This window comes from Parasteatoda tepidariorum, chromosome 11 (assembly GCF_982258835.1).
Source record: "Parasteatoda tepidariorum strain Cologne lab strain chromosome 11, Ptep-v5.0, whole genome shotgun sequence".
In the NCBI taxonomy this organism is placed as follows: domain Eukaryota; kingdom Metazoa; phylum Arthropoda; class Arachnida; order Araneae; family Theridiidae; genus Parasteatoda; species Parasteatoda tepidariorum.
The window spans coordinates 76,804,002-76,829,539 of NC_141765.1; the positions used below are offsets into that span (position 1 = coordinate 76,804,002).

General features: G+C 29.2%; 1 protein-coding gene across 2 annotated transcripts in view; it reads right to left on the reverse strand.

The window, feature by feature from the left end:
* Positions 1–25,538, reverse strand: part of LOC122270900 (G protein-coupled receptor-associated protein LMBRD2) — an 85,192-nt gene that overhangs the window by 51,958 nt on the left and 7,696 nt on the right. For both annotated transcript variants that reach the window (XM_071187518.2, XM_071187517.2), the window contains exons 4-8: positions 24,097–24,187; positions 20,026–20,193; positions 11,925–12,135; positions 7,051–7,125; positions 1,234–1,341 (exon numbers count right to left, since the gene is read on the reverse strand). In XM_071187518.2, coding sequence (XP_071043619.2) covers positions 1,234–1,341; positions 7,051–7,125; positions 11,925–12,135; positions 20,026–20,193; positions 24,097–24,187 — 653 coding nt within the window. The remainder of the gene's footprint in view (positions 1–1,233; positions 1,342–7,050; positions 7,126–11,924; positions 12,136–20,025; positions 20,194–24,096; positions 24,188–25,538) is intronic.

Consider the following 25,538-nt stretch of genomic DNA (forward strand, 5'->3'; position numbering starts at 1 on the left):
GGATTGGTAGAATATTTTTACATATTGTACATCATATGAATTTGATATACTACACATTAAAAAGCTATTGTGCTTTAACCACAGTGATACTGACAAAGAAATGGAAATTGTTATGTTTTAATTTCCAAATACTATGGACAGAAAATGAACAAAAAATAAATAAATAAATAAAAAGACCAACACCTTGCTATGCTTATTTTTTTGCTCAGATTAGGATTTAGCAAATTCATTACAACGGGGGCTTTCCAAATGTGAAATGCCTTGAAGTGTTTAGTGCCTATGATTTAAAGTCTAGTATAAGTTATTTTATAGTTATTTGTTGCTACTCAAAAGGGAAAAAGGCAAGACAGTGCTTCAAGTGAAAAAGTTATGAGCATTCTCTATGCTATTTCATATCAGTTAGGTTTTCAACAGTTTTAAAAAGCTTGAAAATTAATATTAAAATACAAATGTGAGCAGTCATATTAAGCTTTATTCTGCGATTTAAAAAGTTATGTAATGAGCAGCAAGCTCAACCATCGTATGAAACGAATTCATGATACCTTTTATTGGGGACGGTAACTTCTTTTTGTTTATATTTTCTTGTACAGAATAACAATATAAAAATAATGCTTTTTATTATTTACAATTTAATGCTTTTCTATTATTTACAATTTAAGTACTTGAATGATTTTTAAGATAGAGTTGTATACACTAGGTATATAAGAAACATATAATAACAATTGTACTGTTGAACATGAGTGTGAGGTGAGATTATTTCAAATATCATAGAATAAGCTATATAAGGGTGCCACAACATGGAAAGTTTGGGAGCCCTTCAATTACGAAACATAATGAACAAAGATAAAATTAACTATATATTTTATTTTTAATAGTATTTCAGTGATGGAATAAAAATTTAGCGGACAGAAAATACTCATTTAAGTTTTTTCTAGCCTATTTAAAAATATTTCATTTCAAGTTCTTTAAAAAAAAAATTTTTAACCTTTCCCTTTGTCCTATTGTTTAATAGGATTTTAAACGAATTCTTGGTAATTACTAACAATAAACCATCTGTCATCCCAGAACTGTGGAGTAATTTTGCTCCTAACTTATTTTCGTTGCAAAAATTGTGACTAACACACTACACAAAGTCAAGTACGATATATAAGAGTCTCATCATTCTATACTTCATTCATTAAGATCAAAATGTACAAAATATTAAAATAATTTGCTTATAATCTTAAAATGTACCTGTTTATGCAGTTTAGCCAAACCTCTTTCGCTTATACCATCCAGAGTATAATGCCCCTCTTCTCTAGACCGTCTGAATTGAGTGATTGACTTTCGCTCAGTTGGCAACTTTAAAAGAAAAGCAGATTAAATGTAGATAAATTAGTTATCAGTTTTAATATTATTACTAGCAAGATTATGCAATATATTTTTAGTAATAGTTTGGTAAGTTTTAAAAAAAATGTGTTGGATAAAACTAGTTGAGAGTGGTCATGAAAAGAGGTGATTCCAATACTATAAACAATACTAGTGTTTCTTGCATAAAAATTTAGAATTTAGATGATAATGATATGCTTCAGGTTCTTGCAGGCTAAATGAATTCTAAAACATTAGGACAAGGAAGTTTAAAACATATAAGGGAACCAAGCTATTTGCAAAACCATTTTGATGGACAGAAAATTACCCATAATCAAAGTGTTAAGCTCAGAATTGAAAATAACAATTTTCATTAGTTTTACGCATTATGAGTGTCATTACTAGAGTTACTAGATTATTATTATTGCTAAAATGTATTCAGGCTTCTGTAATTACAATTTTCTGATAGCTTGATCTTTACAAAAATATTTCAAGCATATTTTTTGTATATAATTCTGAAAGATAATTTTAAAATGGTTTAGTTTCTATAATTATTTAATTATTTTAAACTTTGTTTTTAACTCTAATGTTACATTGAGAAAATGTTAAAATTGGGACATTTTGAGAGAAGTTTGATTTCTTTACCACTTTTTTAAAAAATTGCAACAGAAATGGCAGTAATTAATCTATTTAAGCCTAATTAATTATACTTCTAAATGACAGAATAACAATAAGAATACATTAATTTTTCTTAAATTGACTGAAAACGAAAACAATTTAACAAAAAACTATTAATTTAACTAAAAATGAAATTTTATAAACAAAATAGCCTTTACAAACTAAGGTAAACAACGTTAAAGAGCACAAAAATATTATTAAAAGCAGACAGCTGTTTCGGATGCTCAAAGGGCAACCTTCATCAGTGCAACTGTTGCACATTGTTTACCTTAGTTTGTATTTCAGCACAAAGGTCGCCCACTTGTGTATTTTTTAAAATAGCCTTTGTAACAGCTTCTTATGATGCCAGAAAAAGTAAATATCTTTAGTATGGTGATGGAGAGAAAATATTACTGCTTTAGATATGGACAATTATAGCACCGTTTCAAAAGTCTCAATTTCAATGATAGTTTATAAGAAGTGCTCTCTTGATTACAAAAATCTAACCTCTACTTTTTACCCAAGGATATTCAAAAATATTGACTTTATAAATGAGCAAAATGCCTTTGTGAAAAGTGAAACAGTATTTAATAGCTGTAATTTCAGGATTGCCTTTTAAAATATAAAAAAAAATTTTGCCAATACATGTTTTAATGCTGTTGTGATGAGTTTTGCTTAATTACTACAAAAGATAATTTCCTAAAAATAACAATGCTATTCTAAGCTAGCTTTTTTAGCATCACTTTGAGGGATAGATTAATGGAGAGAAGGCATAAAAATAAGCTGATTTTGCTAAGAACTGCAAAATCAAAAGTAATTTTTTATATTAGGTGCACAAATAAGTTCCTGCCGTTCCTCACAAGATGGAACTACCAGAAGGTTATGTAGAAATTGAATGTTGTTAAATGTCTTATTGTAAGTTTGTTCGTCTGGTAAAAACATAACCGTAAAGTTACGGTGATTCCGTATTTGCTTTACACAGGGCTCAACACTGGTCATTGCAGAAAAAGTAGTGAAAAAAGTGATAAATAGTCACTTAATTAAAATCAGTGTTAATATTCAGGCAACATCCTAATAGCCATAAAAATATACCACTTAAAAAAAAAATTGGTTTAGAAACATTTATTACTGGAGCTGTTTATTGCTTTAGTTTACTGCGATTGAAATTTTAAAAAAAAGTAATAATAAAAAATACATAATAAGTATTTAAAAAAAATAACTTCCCAACTAAAAAAAAGTTTATGTTTAACTTTAGCTACTATGGCTTTAAGTATATTAAAGAAGCAGCGAAAGTGTATAACAAAAATATTGCTGCAATCATGTAAAGTAAATACATATTTATTGAGATGTGCTTCTCCTCAGGAGTTAAAAAAGAATGTGAAGAACAGAAAAAACGTTAAATAATTATTATTGCAAAAAAAAAAAATTATGCTTTTGCAATAGAAATGGCGCAAAATGAAAGTGCCAAAAGTGATTAATGAAATAAATAACAATAATATTGCATTAAAAGTATCAAAATTTGAAATATGTGAGACACAAGTGATCATTGTCCTAAAGGGGTTAAATTCGAAATAAGCATATATAATAACATTGTATAAAAAATAAAAATGGTTGAAAAAATTCTCAGGAGAAAAAAGTGAAATCACAATAGAACTAAGCGCGTTAAAAGTCATTTATGAATAAATCATTAACAAATTGTCATTACTGAAAACTGAAATTCGAGAGCTGTTACAATATCGCATTAATCAAAAATATAACATTGCATTAATATGAAATTAAATAAATGCAAAAACTTTCGGAAAACAACATTAATTTACAACGTAATCACCCTGAATCGAGTGTGAAATAAAATTTAACTTTAAGGTGAAAAAGGCAAGTAGTAATAACATCATATTAAAAAAACGACGAGAAAAGGGCTAAAAAAATTATAAAAATTTGCATGAATGCCTAAGGTAAACACTGGAAATAAAACTAAGAAATCACAATGAAATCAAATACGCCCATGAACAATCTTCGCAATTGTTACTAGGGCTGGGATAGCCTGGTTGGTAGGGCACTGGGCTCATGTCCAAAAGGTCGTGGGTTCCATCTCTGACGGCTGAAGACTGTCTGTGTAGTAAATGGTTACTGGTGCTCGTTAAATCTGTTGAGTCACAAAGTCCTCGATGTTCCTATAACATATCAACACCTCTGGGGGTACTGATCCAAGAGTTTCTTTGTCTTCTGGATTAGTTCAAAATTACAAGGTTATGGAGTTGAACATTAGTAGTCGTAAACCCAAACATTAGGTCGGCTGTTCAACGATGGTAATGTAAAAAAATAATAGTTGTCACTAAAATACACGTAACATAATAAGCATCATATTAGATAAAATATGGATATTTAAAGAATCATGTGGAAAAAAAATTAGCTAAACATTGCCAATCATTTGACTGATAAATCGATTATAAAACCAAGTAAATTTATGGTGAATCAATTTGAAATTCTTCAATTTAAAATTTGTGTGTTATAACATTGCATCAAAAACAGCACAATTAAAAAAATCACATAGAAAGGAGTGAAAAATTCTTAATAACTACTGATATCAAAACTAATTTTTTAAAAAAAACAACTAACGGTATGAAATTTCATGTCAAAAAGAGATTACTCAAATTCGCACGACATAACAACATCTTATTAAAAAATAATCACATTTTTGAAAAAGGAAAAAAAATAATAATAAAAAATATAATGTAAAAGTAAACATTTTATCTACGTTTTTTCTTTTGAAGAAAAAATAAGAACTTTTAATGTAAAATAAGAACTTTTAAGAGTGCTTAATTTCTATGATGCAAAATTATACTCTATTAAGCAGATTTAAGGTACGAATGAACCCTACAGAAAAAAGAAATTCAATTCAAGGAGAAATATACAAAATTTCATGTTCTGCAGCTTGACAGCAGGTAAGAAAATGAGAGTAAAGATAGATGATGAATAAAATCATTCCTCGATACAGTGAATGGCTCTCTTGCATTTCAAGAGGAATTCATTTGAAAGTGGAAATTGTCAATTTTTCTTCACATATTCAATCCTCTTCTTGCCCCACCCATTTGAGTAAGTCCTTCTTTACTTGAGCAAGAGGATTGTAATATCATTAGTTTAGGGAAATGTGAAATCTTTCTTTTGATTGAATTGGGGAGAAAATTATGAAATTTAAATATAAAAAAAGTGAGATAAGTGACTAAGCCTTAAAAACAGTGAATAAAAGTTACTATTTTTTAAGATAGTGACATTAAGTGAGAAAAGTGACTCACGCCTAGCCCTGTTTATGTAACTATTTTCGTGCAAAAATGTCAAGTTTTGCACCAAATAAGCATCATTTGGGGGGGGAACTTTTGATTCACATATTTAATTTGAAGAAATCTGCAGATGTGGCGCATCGATTGCTTGGAGAAGCATATGGTGAGGCTGCTTTGAGCGAGGGAAGTTGACGTGAGTGGTTTCAGAAGTTTAAAAAAGGCGAGTTTGACACGGAAGACAAAGAATGCAGTGGAAGGCTGAAATTGTAAAACAAGGAATTTGAAGAATTATTGGAAGAAAATTCCTCTCAAATGCAAAAAGAACTTGCACATTACAAGTGACTCAGGAAGCAATTTCACATCGTTTAAAGTTGTTGAAAATGATCCAAAAAACGAGGAAGTTGGGTTCCATACAAACTGAGGCCAAGAAACATTGAGCATCGATTTTGCATGAAAATTGACTTTGCTATTCAGAAACACTTTAATGGGAAGTCCAACCCCTAATGCCACATTCGACAGACCTTGCCCTTTCCTTGCCTTTCCAGAAATCCTGCACAAAGTAGTCCCACATGACGGTATTTAAAGAAAATTTTTTTAATTTCTTGTTGCAAACTTTATAGAGAAAAGCTACATAACATTCTTCAAGTTTCCTTTTTTTAAAATTTGAGAACAAGATATTTAAAAAATTCCAATCTAACCACATGCTTTCTCAGTTTAGATTCGTTCATTGTTTTTTGCAGTTAGAAACATTTACCTGTAAAGTGCAGAACAAAGAAAGAGAGTTTTGTATTCTTTCTTTCTAATAAACAATTTTATATTCTATATTTATGCATCATTTAACTTCTTTTTCTATACATTCCTCTGCTTTTTTGCTAGCTTTTGGGGAAATACAGCAAAACAGCTTTGGAAAAATCATCCTCAAAATATACGCAACAACTATGAGCTTTTGACATAGCGATTGACAGTACAAATCGAATTTTGAATCCAAAATCAAATATTTATTAATAAAACGGTAAAATTAAATGTTATCACCATATAGTAGATTCTTGCAATAACTTTTTTTCAGCTAAAAAATGTTTTGAAAGGTTAAAATGAAATAAAAAAAATTAGCGTCAATGCAACAGTTGTAATGATATGTCTACTAACATTGCGGTTAGTGATTGTAAGAAGATGGGTGGTTGGTTGGCTTGGTGAAGAAAAAAATAGTTTAACAATTTCATTGTAGCTTTCAAGAAAAAAGTGCAAAATAAATTTTTTTTTATTAAATTATGACTAAATAATTTTAGTTATAAAATTAAAAATATTTGACATTTTGATTCAATTTGTCAAAAGAAAAAAATGCTCCTAAAGTATCAGAAAAAATCATAAATGGTTTTGGCCCATGGACTAGAAGATAAAAAAAAAAAATTCATGCTTTTTATGAACAGGTGCAAATATTCTAATCCTTTCTCTGCCTTTAATGAACTACATAGTCCCATAGTCTCTAAAGAAAACAAAAATTAGACCCAAAGAGTTCTAAAATCTCTCAATTTATTCAGCAACCATGGAAGAGTTTCATGTGGCAGTCTTATATAGTTTAATAGGGTTATAATAGAGCAAGTTTTGATGCAAGCAAAGTATTACTAAGTTGAAGATAAATTTCAGTCTAAAAAAAGGACATAATGGATAATAAAATAATAGTGATATTAAGAAAATTGAAAAAAAAACTTAGTTTTTCTTTGTAGGATGTAGTAAAAAAGAATGTTTTAGGATGTAGTAAAAAACTTACTTTTTCTAAAATCAAATCAACGTATGGCCTAGTAGGATGATTGACAGAGGTAGAATCTGATATGCGTACGATTTCCTATTGAAAGAAAAATATCCTTATGAAAATACACTTTTAATATTTTGATTAAAAAAATATTGAAACAATATTTTGTGAATTTTTTAAAATAATCAATCAATAGCAAAAATGAATATAAATTAAAATATTTGAAATAAGAGTTCAGTAATTTGATGTATTTGTAAAACTAAGCAAAGTGAGTTTCAAAGAGATCAAGAGAAAAAAGTATAAATGATAGATGAGTTTGATACAGCTTTTCCCTATATAAAATTGATTGGTGATAATCTGCTTTTGAACTCATAGATAAAATAAGGATTGCGCACAACATCTGCATAACCAAACAAATCTTGGTCAAATAATTTTAAAATTAGATCTACTTAAACATAAAACATATATTTACTGCTTTCTATGCTTTTGTAAATAGTGTTATTTTTAAAGAAGAAATTTTTACCCTAAGAAACGTTGCAAAACCCCAGTTTTTATAAGATTAAGGAAAAATTTAGGAATTTCAAATTTTTTCTGAAAAAAGCTACCATTAACAGTGCAGTCTCACTGCATGGGATTTACATATGCGATCATACTTCAATGCAAATAGCACAAGCGCGACTAGTAGTTTCTTACATTTAGTTTCAAAACATTTGCATGTGCATAATTAAAAATAAATAAAAATTTTGAGAATATGTAATGAAATATTTTTAAAGAATGTGCGTATAGAAAAATCTCAATTCTATTAAGAAAAAAAGTAATATTACTAATTCAATATTTGTTTAACTTAAAACAGAGATTTCAGAACATAAAAAGAAATCTTTAAACAAAATCTAAAACCTTTTTTAAAAATAAAAATAACATGGTAAAAAACATTTAAAGAATATTCTTTTTTTTTTTTTTTTTTTTTTTTTTTTTTTTACATTTTCAAAAAACATCAAATGAATAAGAAATATCAGGTATCCATAACTTATTCTTACACTTTTTTTATAGAGCTAAAAAGTCTTAATGCAAAGCTGAGAAATATAGACAACTATCAACAATAGATGAGTTATTGTTGATAGTTGTCTATATTTTTCGTATTATCATTAAATTTTTCCTATTTAAATTTCATGACACAGAACAGAACCTCTTATTTGGAAATCAGAAAACCAGAAGGAAAATCGATAATTTTCCTGCAATTTTTAGAAATTTTTTTTTCTCATAAGAGTTTAGAATTTTTCTTTATTTTTTAAAAGATGTTTACTTAACCATTATTTTAGAAATAATCATTAGTTCCCTACACTGTCAAGAGATGTAAGAGTCTTTTACTAAATATCATCAATCATTCCCTTTCTCACCCCCTATGTGGCGTTGCTGCGGTAGTGAATACTATAGGTGAAGCGAACTGAAGTGGTGCAGATCTTCAGAGTATAAAAGTGACGACATGGATGCGATAATTGCTTTTTTCCACATATTTTCTTCAACTGCTAGCTGTATCGAACGAGAGCACGTTGGGAGTGTGAAATATTTGTTTAATCTAATAAATGTTTTCTTTAGTTGTTTATTAGTCTCAAGTCTTATTTCCGGAACGCAGGGTAGTTCCAGAGAGTTCACCAGATGAAACTACACCCTACATAGCTGTTTCTTTTCAATCATAGCTCAGTGAGAAAGGGTGACTCATAGAACACCTGTTTTCTTATCATCTGGCCCTTAAGCAGGGGGAGTCAATACCACCAGCTTCTCACAGTAGGAGTCATCATGTCTGTTGATTGTTCAGTCCAGGAGAGTTAAAACAAATAATTTTATCTGCCTTTTTTGATTCTTAGAAATATCTTAATGTACTCCCTACAGGGACTGCAGAACTCCTATTTTTCCTATTACCTCTGAAGCCCTTCTTTTTTTCCTGTTAATTCCTACTTTTTCTTATTTTTTAAAAAAATTATCTGTCATTTCTGCTATTCCCCCTTGGAATATATTGGACAGCCAAAGAAATAGGAATAATGACTCAAGGTCAAGTATTGCAACTGCACCAGTTTTTCAACCCACTCATTTTGGATGGGGTGTGAGGAGGGGCAGAATATGGTCGAACAATATATTCTATTTATTATGCCAGCTTCTGTGTCTGCTTCCCAATTTATGTGGAGGAGAAATAAAAATAGCTCAGCTTAATGAGGAATAAGATTGTGATAAACTTGTTTTTCCTTCTGATTTAGATTAATGTTTTAGCAAAATGTTGTAACTCAAGTTAAACTCTTCCAGATAGTAATCGGGCGCCAGAATCACAGCGATATTGTCACAGAACGTTAGAGAGTTTTTTGCAGAAAGATTTTTCCTTAAGGAAGGAAAAAATTGTACATTTCTTTTCTGCAGAAATTTTTGAAAGATTTTTTTTCCATCCAGAATTATATTCAAACGATGTCTTTCTAGCACATGGGAGGAGGAAAAAGAAATGCTCGCGATTTTTCTCTTCTCATTAGAGAATAATGAAGGAAAAAAATTTGTTTTTCTTTGCTCCAGAAATTTTTGAAAGATTCTTTTTTTTTTTACATCCAGAATTATATTCTAACAATGTCTTTCTCAGTGGCTGGGTGGCGCAGTTGATTTGTCCTCGGCCTTCTGAGCCCAAGTCAGCGGGTTCGATCCCCGGCCCAGACACCGGATTTTCGGGATGCAGAAAATCCTCAGCGGCCATGTCGTATGATTATGCGGCATGTAAAAGATTCCTTGAGTGCCTCATTGGCTCTTGGCATTTCCGGCAAAATCAAATTCCTAGTGCACTTTAGCATCCAAATAGAGACTCGGTGCTGCCATCTATTGTGGCAGAAACTAAACGTCCAAATTAACATGACCAACGATATCTCACCCATTGTGGTGGTCCTGAAAGAGTGGATACCACCGCTAGAGAACGCACTAGGTCTGCTCATCGGCAAGACCGATTGTGCACCTCATTGGAAATATATTTTTTTTAAAAAAATGTCTTTCTCACACATAGGAGGGGAAAGAAATGCTAGTGATTTTCTCTTCTCAATTGAGAAAAATATAGAAAAATGAAGTAAAAAATTGTGTTTTTCTTTTCTCCAGAAATTTTTGAAGGATTCTTTTTTTCCCCATCCAGAATTATATTCGAAAGATGTCTCGCTCGCACATAGGAGGGAAAAGAAACAATCGTGATTTTTCTCTTCTCATTTGAGAATTATTAAAAATAAGGAATAATGAAGTAAAAAATTTTGTTATCCCTCTCTCCAGAAATTTTCAAAAGAATTTTTTTTCCATCCAAACGTTGTCTTTCTCGCACACAGGAGGAAAAAGAAATGCTCATGATTTTTCCATTTTCACTTGTTAATAATGAAGTAAAAAATAGAGAGGATGGTTTTAGTCCTGACGCAGACAACGATGAAGTCGAAGAAAGCGACGAGGAAGATGAAGTCCCCCCTTTTTTTTCTATTTTACCTTTTTTGTTCATTTTATATTAAGCCTGTATATATTGTAATTTCATTATTTTTTTTCCTTTTTATCTTATTAAACTTTGGTGTATTACTTTATCATTTTTTCTTCTTTTTAAAATTATTTCTAAATATTTTTTTTTAGATGGGTTTAACAATAAAAAAACGGCGTTTTGTAGCGATTCAGAAAACTGGAAAAATCAATTATCCGGAATAGCGATGGTCCCGATCATTCAGGATAATCGGTTCTCTACTGTATTATAAAAGTTAGTTAGCAATAAGCTGAATCAGGTCATACATTGTCGATATTTTTGTATATGTTTCTTGATTATAATTTAATACAGTTTAAAACAGTTGAAATTAATAATAAGAACTCAAGCGAAAGCTAGAACACAAAGGCTTTCTATGCACAGCAATTGTAAAACTGCAGATAAGCTCAATTGACCTGAATTTAAGAATTACCTAAGTTTTCTTTCAGTTGTGAAGGAAAGTAAGCGTTTTTTTTTTAATTAAAATAACTTCATTAGGTTTGAATGAAGCAATAAAAGTACTTTTTAGGGTTTTGTGTCATTCTGAATGCATTGAACAAAAAATGATTACTAATTGTATATTATATTAATATTTTTAATTATTTGTCTAATTTCTTACTGTTTTTTATAATATCTTCCAATGTTTTGAAAAAGATAGGTTCTTACAGATAAATCTAAGCTTTGCTTATACTCTAGGAGGGTAGATCAAATAATATAATAATAGGGTGCAAAATAGGAATGTGGTAAAGTAATTAAAAGGTCTTATAAAGGAGTGGATGAAAAGGGGGCAGAGAAATCCAGAAATGCTAAATTGAGTTTCTCAGAAGCTATCCTTTGAGAGATGATCTCTTAAAAGTTCTAAACATTCTATCAATCAAACATCAGTTTACTTATAACTCATGATTATGGGATTGCACACATATGTCCTGAATGTGGAACTGATGAAAAAATTAATAATAAGGAGAGAAGAGTATTGACAACAATAGTAAAAAATTCTTAAAAACTTCAATATTAGGCACACAAAAAATCTATTTAACTAGAATAGAGCTTAATTTAATACATATTTTTATAATATTCAGAAAAATATAAAAGCATTACACACATTGTATTAATTAACATTTTATATCTGATTTATATTTATATCTCATTAAAATTATTTTTTTTAAATGAAAATAAATATTAATTTAAATTGATTATAAAAAGAAATTGTATAAGCATTACATTTCAACACAACTATGTCTCAAATTGATTCTTTTCTAATAATTTGTTATAACATCTAAATTAAAGTTTATTGGATAAAATAATTCTTTTTCTCAATTGAAGTTTTCTTTCTGTATTAATATTACATTATTATAAATTCTATTAAAAGTGAAATATTTACTTCAGTTAAATCATCCAGTTTTTCTTCAGCTTCACATCTTTCACTACTAATCTTTGATGCTTTGAAGTAAAGATAATTTAACATAAATCCTTTTTTAGTTGCGTTCCATAAACTACGAGGAATTTCAACCAGTCCATAACCTTCTAGAAGAACAAGTAGAAATAGGCCCCAAGTATTACTAGCAGTAATACAAACAACTTTAAGATGAGACCTATTTAAAACATAATAAATTGAAAATGCATTTATTATATATTAAAAATGTAACTATTTTACATGAAATAGAACATTATGTTAATAATAATTACTATGCAAGTATTGCTTAACTTCTTTTTTATAAGCACTTTTAAATTAAAAACTTTTTTGTGCCCAACCTCAGTTTAAAATTTCTAAAAGTATGTGTCACATTCTAATAAAAATTCTTTATCATCATTTGCATCATATAGTGCATTATCATTCATGAAATTTTAATAGTGCCATAGAATGAAAGACAACAACTTCATATAGAACCAATTTCTAAAATACAGTCAGTATCGGTTATATGGTCAGCTCATGGGTCCAGAATATTATGACCATATAAGCGGTGCGACCATATATGCGATAACCAAATATATAGTATAGTTAATATGCCGTAAATATATTCTGGAATCAGAATGCATTTTTTAAACAAATAATTCAACTTTCAAAAACGTTTGAAAATTAATTATTAAGATGCATAATAAGAAAGAATGCAAAAATAATTTTTATACTTTTAGAAAAATTTAATTCTTTACCTTAGCATATGTACATGTTCAAAAAAATATTCCAATAAGCTTGTCTGTTTCTTCTTCTTCGTTGTTAAAACAACTTTTTCTAAGTCTCTGATAGTTTTTAAATGTTCATCTGCTGCATCTGAATTTTCAAAAAAACACCTTAAGTCATCTATAGCTTTAAGAGCATCAGCTGTTGATACAGACTTTTTATTGCATTCAGTATCATCCTCATCGTCACTTCCTTCAGCATTCAGATTTAAGACATTAGATACAATGCCTTCCACAGTTGCTTCACAATTAATGAGGACATCAACGTCTATTTGGGAATACAAATTTACGTCCGGCATTGCATAGCCTCAGTTTTGAAGAATTTCTGCCAATTCAGCTAATGGAAGATCTTCCTCAGGGTCCTCTAATGATACCGAAGAGTCTGGAGAACTGTGGAACCCTGCGTGATGTAAACAATTTTCAACAGTTTTTTACGACACCATGTTCCAGCTTTGGTCAATATAGAACAGTGTGCTCAAAACTGAAACGTGAAATTCTTGATTTCAGTCTATGGCGGTGATCATATCCCGTAGAAGAAGCTTTCTATACATAGACTTGAAGCTTTGAATTATGCCTTGATCTAGAGGCTGCAACACACATGTGCTGTTTGGAGGCAAAAATAGGAGCTCAATTGATTTTAAGCCCTCAACAGGACAGTGAGCAGTGCAGTTATCAGCAATCAATGCAACTTTTCTGTTTTTCTTTGAAAAATGTAGGTCCCACCTTCTGAGAGTTTTTTCCCAGATCGTTTGGGTCATCCATGCTTTGGAATTCGCATCGTACAAAAGGGGCAAAGATTTACAATTTTTCATGCATCTTGGTTTCAGAATTTTTCCAATCACCAAAGGAATTATTTTCTCTGAACCATCCATGTTTGCAGATAACAAAACTGTTAAGCGTTACTTACTTTTCTTTCCGCCTATACATTTTTCTCCTTTGAAGCAAAGGGTTCTGTCGGGTAAGATCCTATAGAAAAGTCCATATTCATCGACATTGAACACGTTAGCAGGTTCATATCTTTCATGAATATCTCGCAACACTACGTCTTTCCATTCTTTTACAGAACTGTTGTCAAAATCAGCAGCTTTTCCGCACAATTTCTTAAAGAATAGGTTATTTCTTGCATTGAATCACTGTATCCAGCCATTGCTTGCAACAAAATTTGATTCTCCAAGTTCTTTAGCTATTTCCAAAGCTTTTTCTTTTAGAATATTCCAGGATATAGGAGCATTTTTTGATCGTGAATATTTGATCCATGACAGAAGAGCCTTCTCCACATTCTCATAAGGTGACACATGCTGATGTTTTCTTTTTCGGTCGCTAATTGAAACATCTGGAGAGCTACGTTTGGCTGCTAAAATGTTGTTTAAAGTTGTTCGCGGTATAGAATTTTCTTTGGCAAAAGCAGCTTTTGAAAGGTTAGACTTTTTAAACTTTTCAACCAATTCCTTTTTTTCCGATGTTGTTAAATTCCTTCTTTTCAAAGCCATAATGAGAGCATGGATACGTTATTCGTTCAGTAATCCAATAAAAATGTTCTTTTTTCTCAACTTCAACTCCTTTTCAAGCTCTGAGAGATAACTTCAAACGATCAAAAGACCTTTTGCCCTTGGGCAGGGAAAAGAATGCTAGTGGTCAAATGAGGAGAGGGTAAGGTCATCAATGAATGCAAAAGAGGAAAGAGGGTAGGTTGACGAAATAGAGGGGGAAATTCCAGTTCTCTCCAGGGGTCGAAGGAATGTGTTTACCTTTTGGTCATTTTTCTTGGCTTCCTGCCTAAAGAAATGTCTTAAAATGTATCTTTTTTCAAAAGCAAAAAAAAAGGAAACTGACCATATAACCGGTAACTCGAAAAATAGGATGACCATATAAGCGGTGAGCTTTAATACGTGTTTCCTATTAAGTTAGACGGGACTTTAGAAAATTGACCATATAAGCGGGCTGACGTTATATGAGGGTGACCATATAGGCGGTACTGACTGTAGTTTGTAAAACTATTAATATTGTGGAAAGTATAGAAATATGAAAATCTTAAACAGGGAAATCTTTCTAAGTGTTACTGTTAGTACTTTAAAGAAACATAACACTTAAAGTGGTGGGGAGAAATTATTGATATACTACAACAAATTTTAAATTAAAATAATAATCTATTGCAATTTTATTTGACATCCATGGGACTAGAGGCATGTTAGAAAATTGGATGGGACATTATTTAGGTGCATTTTCTAAGAGCAGAAATATTAAGCTGTAGTAAATTTTAAATTAATAATTATATAGATATTAGCATAAAATAGTAAAAGAGATAATATTGCATTGATAATATTGCAGAGAGACCAAATTATATTGCATTTGATGAGAATTAATAAAAAAGTTATTATACAGGGATGTGAACTAATATTTATGGATTAAGGATGGGACTGACGCATTTTGAGCTCGTTAAAAATTGATACTGTAATTTCAAGGACATACGCCATCCTGGGATATAGGCCGTAACCATGAAATTTGACTAAAAAGGATAAGATTTTTCTCCGAAAAGCTGCAATATCAGATACATCACGCGAAGTTTTACTGCGTGATTAGTCGCAAAGTTAATGCATCTGTTTAAAATAACAAGTTACACACAAAATAAATGATTAAACGTTTAAAAATGATCAAAATAATAATTAAACATATTATAACTTGATATATGCGATCCTACTTAAAATCAGATATTATTCCCGTAATTTTCATCATAACTTTTCAGGCAAAATTGTACCATGTACAATTTTGTACAATTCAAATGCAATGTAATGGTATTACATTAATAAATACCAATTTAAAATACTTGAACCAAGAAATTAAAAACTGAAATATAATTACAGTATGTAATTAAAATACAATAAATTGATGAAAAGAATCATACTAGGAGCAAAATTGAACCATATCAAACAATCGCGATCGTAACACGTCGAGTTATCACAATTTGATTGGAAATACCTAAATATTATTAACTGAAATAAATATTATTAAATAAAACCTGCATTGTTAATTCTTTACATTATTATTGACCGTAAATTATACAAATAGATCGCTGCAAAAGATAAAGAGAAATTATGAAAATTTAGAGAATAAAATTTTCAAGCTCAAGTAGTTAAAAAAAAACTATCAGATAGTACATCCCATTAGATACGCCACACATATCAAAATTTAATGTTTCAAATCATGACCAATGCAGCATATCTCTGCAAAATTATGGCAACTCAAATGCGTGGTATGAATAATATCATTTAAAAGATGTAGGTTTTAAGATGCATGTAAGCAACTGCCAAAAATTTTAAAAAAAGTCATGGATTAAACATAATTTTTATTTTGTAACTTTATTTTTCATTTTGTGCTTCTTGTTTAAGAATCTATTATTTTCAACTTAACTGTATTTTGATAGTTTATATTTATCTTGTTTAATTTATCATTAATCAAAAGGTGGGAGAAATGTAAGAAGCTAGCCTCATTCATACTTAAAACTTACTTTATGAATATGTAGGTTGGTACCGATATTTTTTGTGGTTAAATAGAATTCTTCAATTAAGATGTTGATGTGAGTAACGTGAATTAGTTTAATTTATTAGGAGAAAGGAGAACAGTTAGTTTTGATAAATTCTCGACATTTTGCTCCTGATGTATAAAATATTTCTATGGGTAAAGCAAAACTTTTAATTCAATAACTCTTCAACAGGTGGAGCAAGAAATGTGAAATCGTTTATGAACGAGCAAAGATCCAATGGAAACTTGTTTATAGACTCTGTATAGTTCCAAGAAAATTATGTTTTGAAAAGTGGACTGATATTCAATGGTAGAGCTGGTTTTCTTAGTCAAAACATTTTACCGTTGTGATCAGAAACTTGCCAAAATGTTCAGGAAGTGTTCTCGTATCTTTGAAAAGCCTAAGGAGTCCTTAAAAATGTTAAAGCATTAATTATTAAGTCTGAACAAGCAATGGCTGATGAAAAAGTAGGTATGAAGACTAAACAGAATATAGCAAGGATGTCAGAAAATATCACTACTGGTAAAACAATGGTGACATCAACTTGACACTTGGTTTAACATTTTATTTATAACAGGACAATTTTTGGGTTTATGGCTATAACTCTGTAGCCTTGTAATTTGAACCTAACCTAGAATACAAATAAACACTTGGATTAAGCACTAGGACAAACTAGTCTTTAATGGGGATTTTCTGATGTTACTAACCCACATTTGTGTGATATGGAGAGTTAAAAACCACATAAACCTCTGACAGTTAGTCCAACAGCAAAATGATTCTAACCCATGATATATTTATCATTGAGGATAGTTTACATCAGCACTGTGATTATGACAGAACTGGGACCAACAACTTGATAACTTAGCACAACAACTCGTGTACTTAGCTAAACTACTTGACTAGTTAGCTCAACAAAATGATGTTAGTGTAACCACAGCATGGAGAATAGCCAGCAAATATCTTCACACTTTCCTCGTGAACTTCAATTAGGAAACACCAACTACAAACAGGGGATTAAAGACATATGGTTCAGCAAAACAGAGCTCCTCCACATTGAACAAGAGACATCCTGGACTTGCTCGGAGTTTCCTATGACAACTGCGTCATTGCACGAAGCTTCCCAAATTGCTTTGTGATAGACTTTTTTGGAATTTCTACAACCCTGAATTGTCACTGCTAGACTTCGTTTTATAGGGCTATGTTAAAGAACAAGTCTACAAAGATCAACTCCAAACCAAAGAGCAGTTGAAAACAGTGATAAGTGAGAAAATGTCAATTCCAACAGACCTACTTACAGGGTGAGCAGCCAGATTTTTCAACAAAAAATAAGCACTTTTCAAATACTTTTTAAGCACTCAAAAAATATTTTAATAACTTTCCAAAAAAAAAATCCTAATTAGGATCTTTGCAGTAATAATTTTTTTTTTTTTATCATTTAAAGTTCTTAATTTATGAACGTAAAATCTATAAAATTTAGAAACAGTTTTAGAAACTTTGCATAATCATGATAAAATAACTAGTTTCTGATAAATATTGCAGAGAAAATTACCAAAATCAAGCATTTTTTGTAATTTAGAACAACAATCGATATGATAAAGAAAAATCACTTTTTAAAAGATAGAAAACTAAGCAATTTCTATAAATCCCGAATAAAAAAATCACCTTTAAGGGCTTTTAAAAAACGTAAATAAAAATAAGCACCTTTTAAAAATGCTACACACCTTGTACTTAAGATGGTTATCAGGAATTTTGAGCAGAGACTTGGTTTCATTGTCTTCAAATATTTCGAGAAAGTCAACTTTTAATATTTTTTTTCTATGTATAAATCAAACTATGTATAAACAATTAAATATATTTTTCTATTCAAAAGTTACTCAAAGTTTTCTTCTTTTATACCCCGAAACACAATGTATTTGCAGGTATTTTGAAACTGAAATATTTTCTAATCAGTCCAGACAGATTGAGAATTCCTAAGTTGCAATAAGAATACAAAGTTTTTAAATGGAATGAGAAAAGATGCAAGATTGTAACATTGATTTTAAAAAAATTATAATATTTTAAAAAGTTTACGTAGGGAAAGTTCAAAAAGCATCATATTTGTAGCTGTGGAAAAGACCCAGAAGCAGTGTATATGAGAATAAAAAATCTCTTTTCTCTTGTCTTATACCTCTTCAGGGCACTTGTCATGACTCTTTATCTCACCTTGTTGGTAGCCAAGCATTTGATTTCTTTCCATGTTTTGTTTATTGTCTTTATTCAGCAATAGTTCTGCACCATGTCATTTTAGGGGTCTACCACTCCCTTTTGTTTACCTTGGAATGTCCAGTCAAGCACCTGTTTTACTTTGAATTTTTCAAGTTTTCTGATAGTGAGCCCCATCCATCACAATTTGCATTCTCTGATTTATATTTCTATTGATTTTTGCTTATTGATTTTGAATAATTTATTATTAGACATTTTGTGAAACCATTCCATATTATACATTTACTGATAAAAGTCTAACTTATTCGCATTTGTTTTCAAGTAGTATCAGGTTTCTGATCCGTAAAGGAGTGTAAAAAATACTAAAGGGAGGAAATTTCAAACTTTCAACAAGGAAATGAGGTTAGTCTAATTAGATTTCTTTAATAGATGCCATTGTATCTTCAGAAAATGAACTTAGAGTATGCTTTTAAACTCTGTTGAGAAGTTAAATTTAGTTCAATGGACTAAACTATTCTGAATAAAATATTCTTTGAAAGAAAAAATGTGAAAATACTTTTTAAAAAAAATTATAACTTAATTTATAATTGAGAAAATTGAAATAAATAAAGGTCTGAATAATAAATAAGGCTCTGGCTAAATAAATAAGGCTTCTGAATAAAATATTCTTTCATAGAAAAAAATGCAAAAATACTTTTAAAAAAACTATAACTTAATTTATGATTGAGAAAATCTAAATAAATAAGGCTAAGCCCAACAAAAGCATAGTTAGCATTTTTTTTTTTTGAAAATTCATTCAGAATTTGCTGCCAATAATAGCTGAAGCAATAACATCTGCGTCCTTATTTGAATAGGCTGAGTAGCCAAATCTTTCAACAAAAATAAGCACCTTTTAAGTACTTTCTAAGTACTCAAAGAATATTTTTAAGCACTATATACAGTAACAAAATGCAAAATAATGATCATGATAAAATAACTTGTTTCTGACAAAGAACTCTTTCCATTATAAAATTATCAAGAGATTTTTTAGTTTGATATCAGAAGGTAGTAACTGAAGCCTGAAATTGAGAATAGCTTGCAAAATGCAGCAGAGTTGCACACGCAAGTGCAATAATCTCACCGCACCCAGCTCAATAGATGCATCTGCGGAATCCAAAGTATTTTATCAAATGTGTAAAATGATTGGTTCTTTTAAATGCTACGAACCGAATGTAAGTTAAAATGGATTGTGGTCAAATAAATTGTTAAAACTTTGAATAAAACTATGTGAAAAGCACACTTTTGCATATTTCGTGGTGAAAATCGACATGGTAAAGAAAAAATTCTGATTTTCGATAAGGGAAAATTAAGCACTTTTTTAAAACACCCATTAAAAAAGCACCCTTAAGGACTTGCAAAGTACGTTAATAAAAAATAAGTACCTTTAAGCACTTTTTAATGCACCATGTCAAATAAAAAACAACATGGTAGACCAGTAATTTTTTACCATCAGAAAATGTATATCTTTCATGAATATTAAGACAAAAATTAAGATTGAGACAAAATAAATAAAAATATATGTGTATTAGATAAAATAACATACCCATCAAGATTACTTTTAGGTTGCATCATAACATAGATCAAAAGTGTCCCAAATATAAGAAGATAACTACCATAATAAATGGCATTTTCTACAAGTGCAGTTTTCAATTTTCCAGAAACAGTGAAGTCTCCTGCAGTTGAATAGGATTGCATCAAGGGTAATACAACCCTAAAAATAGGAAAGAATAAACAATTTCTCAAAATTTTATTTCATTAATAAAGATTTAAATTATAAAAAATTTAAATTATAAAAAAAATTAAATTGTAAAAAAATTAAATTGTAAAAAATTTAAATCATAAAATACTCAAATTATAAAAAAAAATTTAAATTATAAAAAAATTAATTACAAAAAAATTAAATTATAAAATATATATTATTTTAGCGTTTATAGTCAAATTTAATTTTAAAAATATTAGCCTAAATAAATACATTTATTTTCAAGCTTTTTAAACAAAATTATATTTCTTTTCAATGAATTGAAGCAGATGTTTTGCACAAAAATCATTAAAAATTCTACATTAAAACATTAGTACAAAATTGGTATATCCCCCAAAAGTTTGTGTGTTCTTCACAAATATGCTAAAAACATGGATTGAACTAGAAACAAAAATGAGTAAGGTATAAACTTTATTAAACTTTCATTTAGTCCCTTCATTAACTTAGTTCTTCAATAAAGTGAACAATATTTATTGCATGAATATTATGACAATATTATTTAAATTAAAACTTATCATAAAATTAATTTATTACATTTGAAAATTTTTAAGCATATGCTTTAACTATTGAAAAAGAATCAAAAGATTATTGACCATTAATTAAAAACGAGCTTTTGAGCTTCAGTTAAGAGCAAAATAAGAAGATTGAATAAAAAAAAGTACCAATTGGAAATCACTATTAATTTACTACTTTTATTGGGAAAAAAAGTGGATATTGTAATCCATGGTGTCAACAGGTCATGAAAATTTTTATAATCTTAATTCAAAATTTGATTATTTTCATGGATTTTTCATCAAACTAATTTTTAAAATAAAATTTCTCCAATGAATCTGATAATGAGGAATACGAAACATTTTTTAAAAAGTAAAGGTAATTAACAGATTAACTAAAAGAGATTTTAGTTTAAGATTGACAATCTGTAATTTGTATAAATAAAAGTCTTCACACATGCATCGCAAATTCTGTCCCCATGAAATTAGAAAATTAAAATTTGGAATATGTGTTCTTTATGTGATGAACAGAAAAAGTAAAAAAAGTCACATTTATTTATTTTGAGTTTGTCATAAGAGATTTAAAAAAAAAAAACATCTTTAATCCCTCTTTTATCCTTGCTTCCAAGGTTGTTCAGTCTAGCAATTATTTAATGCAGCTGAGGAGAAAGTCCAATTGGATCATGAAATTGCACAAATTAGTCAAAACTATTTCTATATCCAAATGAAAATTTAATCAACTCAGAAAAGAGTAAATCTGCTATTGTAAATTCAAGCAAAAATGCTGAAAGACTACAATTGACATAAGTATTTTTCATCCTATAAAAAAATTGCACATATGCTAGATTGTATTTATAATATTTGTAGAAAATTTAATAGAAACTATACTAAATAATTAAGTGCAAGTAAACTAGATAAAATAAAATACTACTGTTTTCAATAAAGAAAGATAGTTTTAAAGTCATTGATGATCATAAGTAGAAGCAATTAAGACCCTTTGTTTATAAAGTATGTTTTGTAAGAGTTAAAACTAATTCAACCTTTGTGAAGATAATGGATTTTATTAATCTAGAAACAAAAGAAACAATGAAATATGAAAAATGGATAAATATGACAACCGAAGCTGGCGTCTTCAGGGAGTACCAGCTCCGGAAGTCATAAAAGCAAAACCTTTTCTATCAAGAGAACGCGACAAATGTCTAAAAGTGCTCTCTCTGTACCACAAAGGTTTTGCCAAAGTCCAGGAAGAGAGAATACAATACAAAATATAAAATACATAAAGCAAATACATAAGAACAGTACGCACAAAGGCAAGTAAACTTGAAACAAAAATCCAATCACCAAATTACACTACTAAACACTTTCTTTTCTTCTTTCTTCTGCGCTAATTAGGGGGCGCTGTTTTTATGTTTACTTCAATTTAGTTGTGTCCCACAGTCTGTAGAGTAATTTGGTGATCAGATTTTTGTTTCAAGTAAGCTTTTGTGCGTACTATTTTTATGTATATGCCTTGTTTCTATTTTCTGTATTTGTTTTATGCATTTTATATTGTATTCTCTTCCTAGACTTTGGCAAAACCTTTGGGGTACAGAGAGATCAATTTTAGACATTTGTCGTGCTCTTTGCCTTCACTCCTGTAAGACTTAATAACTCTTAAAATGTTGGGTTGTTTAAAATTATTATATATTTCATGATTATATAAACCTCTTCAAACATTTTTTAATGGCTCTTAAATTTGAGCAAAGAATTAAAAAAAAAAAAAAAAAAAACCTATTTTCCTCAAATTTATCGATTGCTAAGTTCTCACAACCATACAAAGCAATTGGCCTCATCAGGGTTTTGTATAAACTTAGTTTAATTTTTATTGAGATGAATTTCGACTTTAATTGATGGTATTGGTAAAACCTAGGATTTAGAAGACTTTGGGCTTTTACAGTAACAAATACAAATATAGGGTAAACTAACCAGTGAAGGAACACTTAAGCTTCGCTTGCCTTTTACAAAATTCATATTCATAATTTTAGTTAGATGACAGTGTCAACATATTTGTTACCAATTGCAAATTATGTAAAAAATTTTTAGAGAACTTACATAATATTGTTTTAAAGTGTTGGAGGTTCAAATAACAAGTAGTAAGAAGACCAAGTGAAGGGACAGCTCTACCCAGTGAATGAACACCCAGTAAAGGAACACTTAATTTTGGTTATTTTTTAATGCTCTTTATGAATTTATAAGCCATACAAATATTTAAAAACAAGCCTATTCTTGAAATTATAACATATAAATACTTGGAGAATGTTAACTTTTCTTTTGTAATCATGCATTGAAAATTAATGTGTCAACATATTAACACATACTGTTTATTCACTAGGAAATCTATGCCCAGTAAAGAAACATGCCTGTTCCCTCACTGGTTAGAAGTTGTTTTTCGTACTTTTAACATACTTTTGTTGCGGAACATCGTTAAAGCTACAAGATAATTAAAGTTTATCTTTTATTTTCATTAACTTAGGGAAAAAAACAGTAAAGGAACACTTGTTCCTTCACTGATTTTTCATCGTTTGGTGATCCAGTGAATAAACACCCCTTATCTCAGTACTTTATTATGCTATGATGCTTTAAAAAAAAAATTAAAACGTAACTTCAATAACTATATTTTGAATTCTCTTTTTCACAGTGAGAAAAATAAAACTATTACATGCAATTAATTCCACTTCAAACATATAAATACAAACACTCACCTCATAATTTTTTCAAAGAAACAAGGTGTTACAGAGATAAAAACAAATTCAAAAAATTTTCCAGAGAAGTCTATTTGACCAGGTAATCCAAAACATTGCTAGATGACTTCCCATTGTTTGGCAATAAGCTATTGTTAACAATCAATCTAAAGAAAAATTTTCAAATTCTTATTTTTAATCAATGTATATGAAATGTTCCTTCACTGGTTGGTTTACCCTAGTTCTAAGAAGGCATAAAATTGTAATAAAAATTTTAAAACTGTAGAAGATTTGAGCTGCAGAAAATGGGTCATAAATGGAATAAAACTTCTTCAAAATGTATATAACTGCTTAGATTAATGTATATTAACATGTTTAACATAATTATCACCATACTTTTAAAGTATGTTTAAATGTTTTGCTATCTAGCAGAAATTATATTTAAATAACTAAAACAAATCAGTAGCCTCATATCAAACAGAATATTTGAGTTTTAAACTATAATTTTAGATCTTATCTGCCAAGTAAATATAATTTTAGATCTTATCTGCCAAGTAGTTATCTGCCAAGTAAAACAGAGAAGTGACGCATATAATATTAAAATATTTTAATATTCAAATAACAAACTTCGAATTTTTGTTTACCAAGTTAATGTCTGAGCAGTCCAATACACTATACGCCATAAACTCTGCAAGACATTGTCGGAAACATAACTCCATGGCATTAAACAGTCATCTAAAGAGAATTACATAAGTAACCAATCATACAAGTATAAGGAAAGGAGAGTTATAACTGAGATGAATTAATTAACAGAAAAAAAAACATGTTAAACAAAATCATTAAAAAAAAACAGCTTAAATTGATAGGTTTAAGTAATTATAATAACAATAGTCCTAATTTATAAGTAAATATTAAACAATTCATAAAACCATAAATTTGATCATAATGTATTGTACATTATTAAACAACAAAAGTAATAAAGAATTTTCTAGAAAAATTTACTTAAATTCATTTACTCACAAATTATAAAAAATATAGAAATGTAATCATAGTTCATTTAAAATATTACTTTTAGCAATGCATCAAAATACACAAAGAAAAATGCAGTTTATAAAAGTAGTTTAAGTTTTAAATAACACATAGAAAATGCACACATTGTCTTGAAATTATGAATCTTTATTATCTCTTTTGGTTTTTGCAATATTTATTATTGAATAGAATGTAAATTATTTATTTTTTAAAAATTTTCACTTCGTAAGACTTGACTTTTATTATATACAATATATATATATATATATGTGGGAATCCAACCTCCACTACAGCAGCGCCACCCCACTTTTGTAACACTTCAGCCAATATGCTCAGACGGAGCAGTTGTTTTCATATCTATAGTTATTTTTTAAAAATTAAATTTGATTACAAAAGCGTAGTTATTTCATCTATATCTGAAGTCAACCTCCACATATATATATATATAAATATATATAAAAGAAAAAAAAAACACTAGAGAACTCGAGCACTTCTTTCCTCATAATTTCTACAGATTTGGCTAACAATTTATAAAAAATTACACTATGATTATAAATTACAGCAGAAAAATTATTCTTATTATTTTCTGAAACAAGTTAAATAAAATTTGCTTAAGAAATTAACTGTGGAATGGTTTCTACTAAATGGTTCATTCAAAGAAAATCTTTCTTAGAAAATTGAAGAAATCATCTTTGACAAGTGAGGAACTAGAAAATATTTTGGTGTGAGATAAAAGCTGTGATTAACTAGATACACATTATTTATGCGACTACAGACTTGACTGAAACCTTTGTTTGACATCATCTCATATGCTACTCAGAAAACTATTAATCAGTTTACCATCAGTCAAACTATCCAGCATAGACTGTGTATCGAATTCGACAAAAAAATATCGACAAAAAAATTTTTATATCGGAAGAGAAACCAAATTTGGGAGAAAAAGGACTATCTTTTAAATTTAAAAGCTGTCAACCATGTGAACTGGATGAAGGTAATACCAGTTTCAAGGTTCTAATTAATGATTACAAACTTCTAAGAGGCAAGATGAAACTTGGAA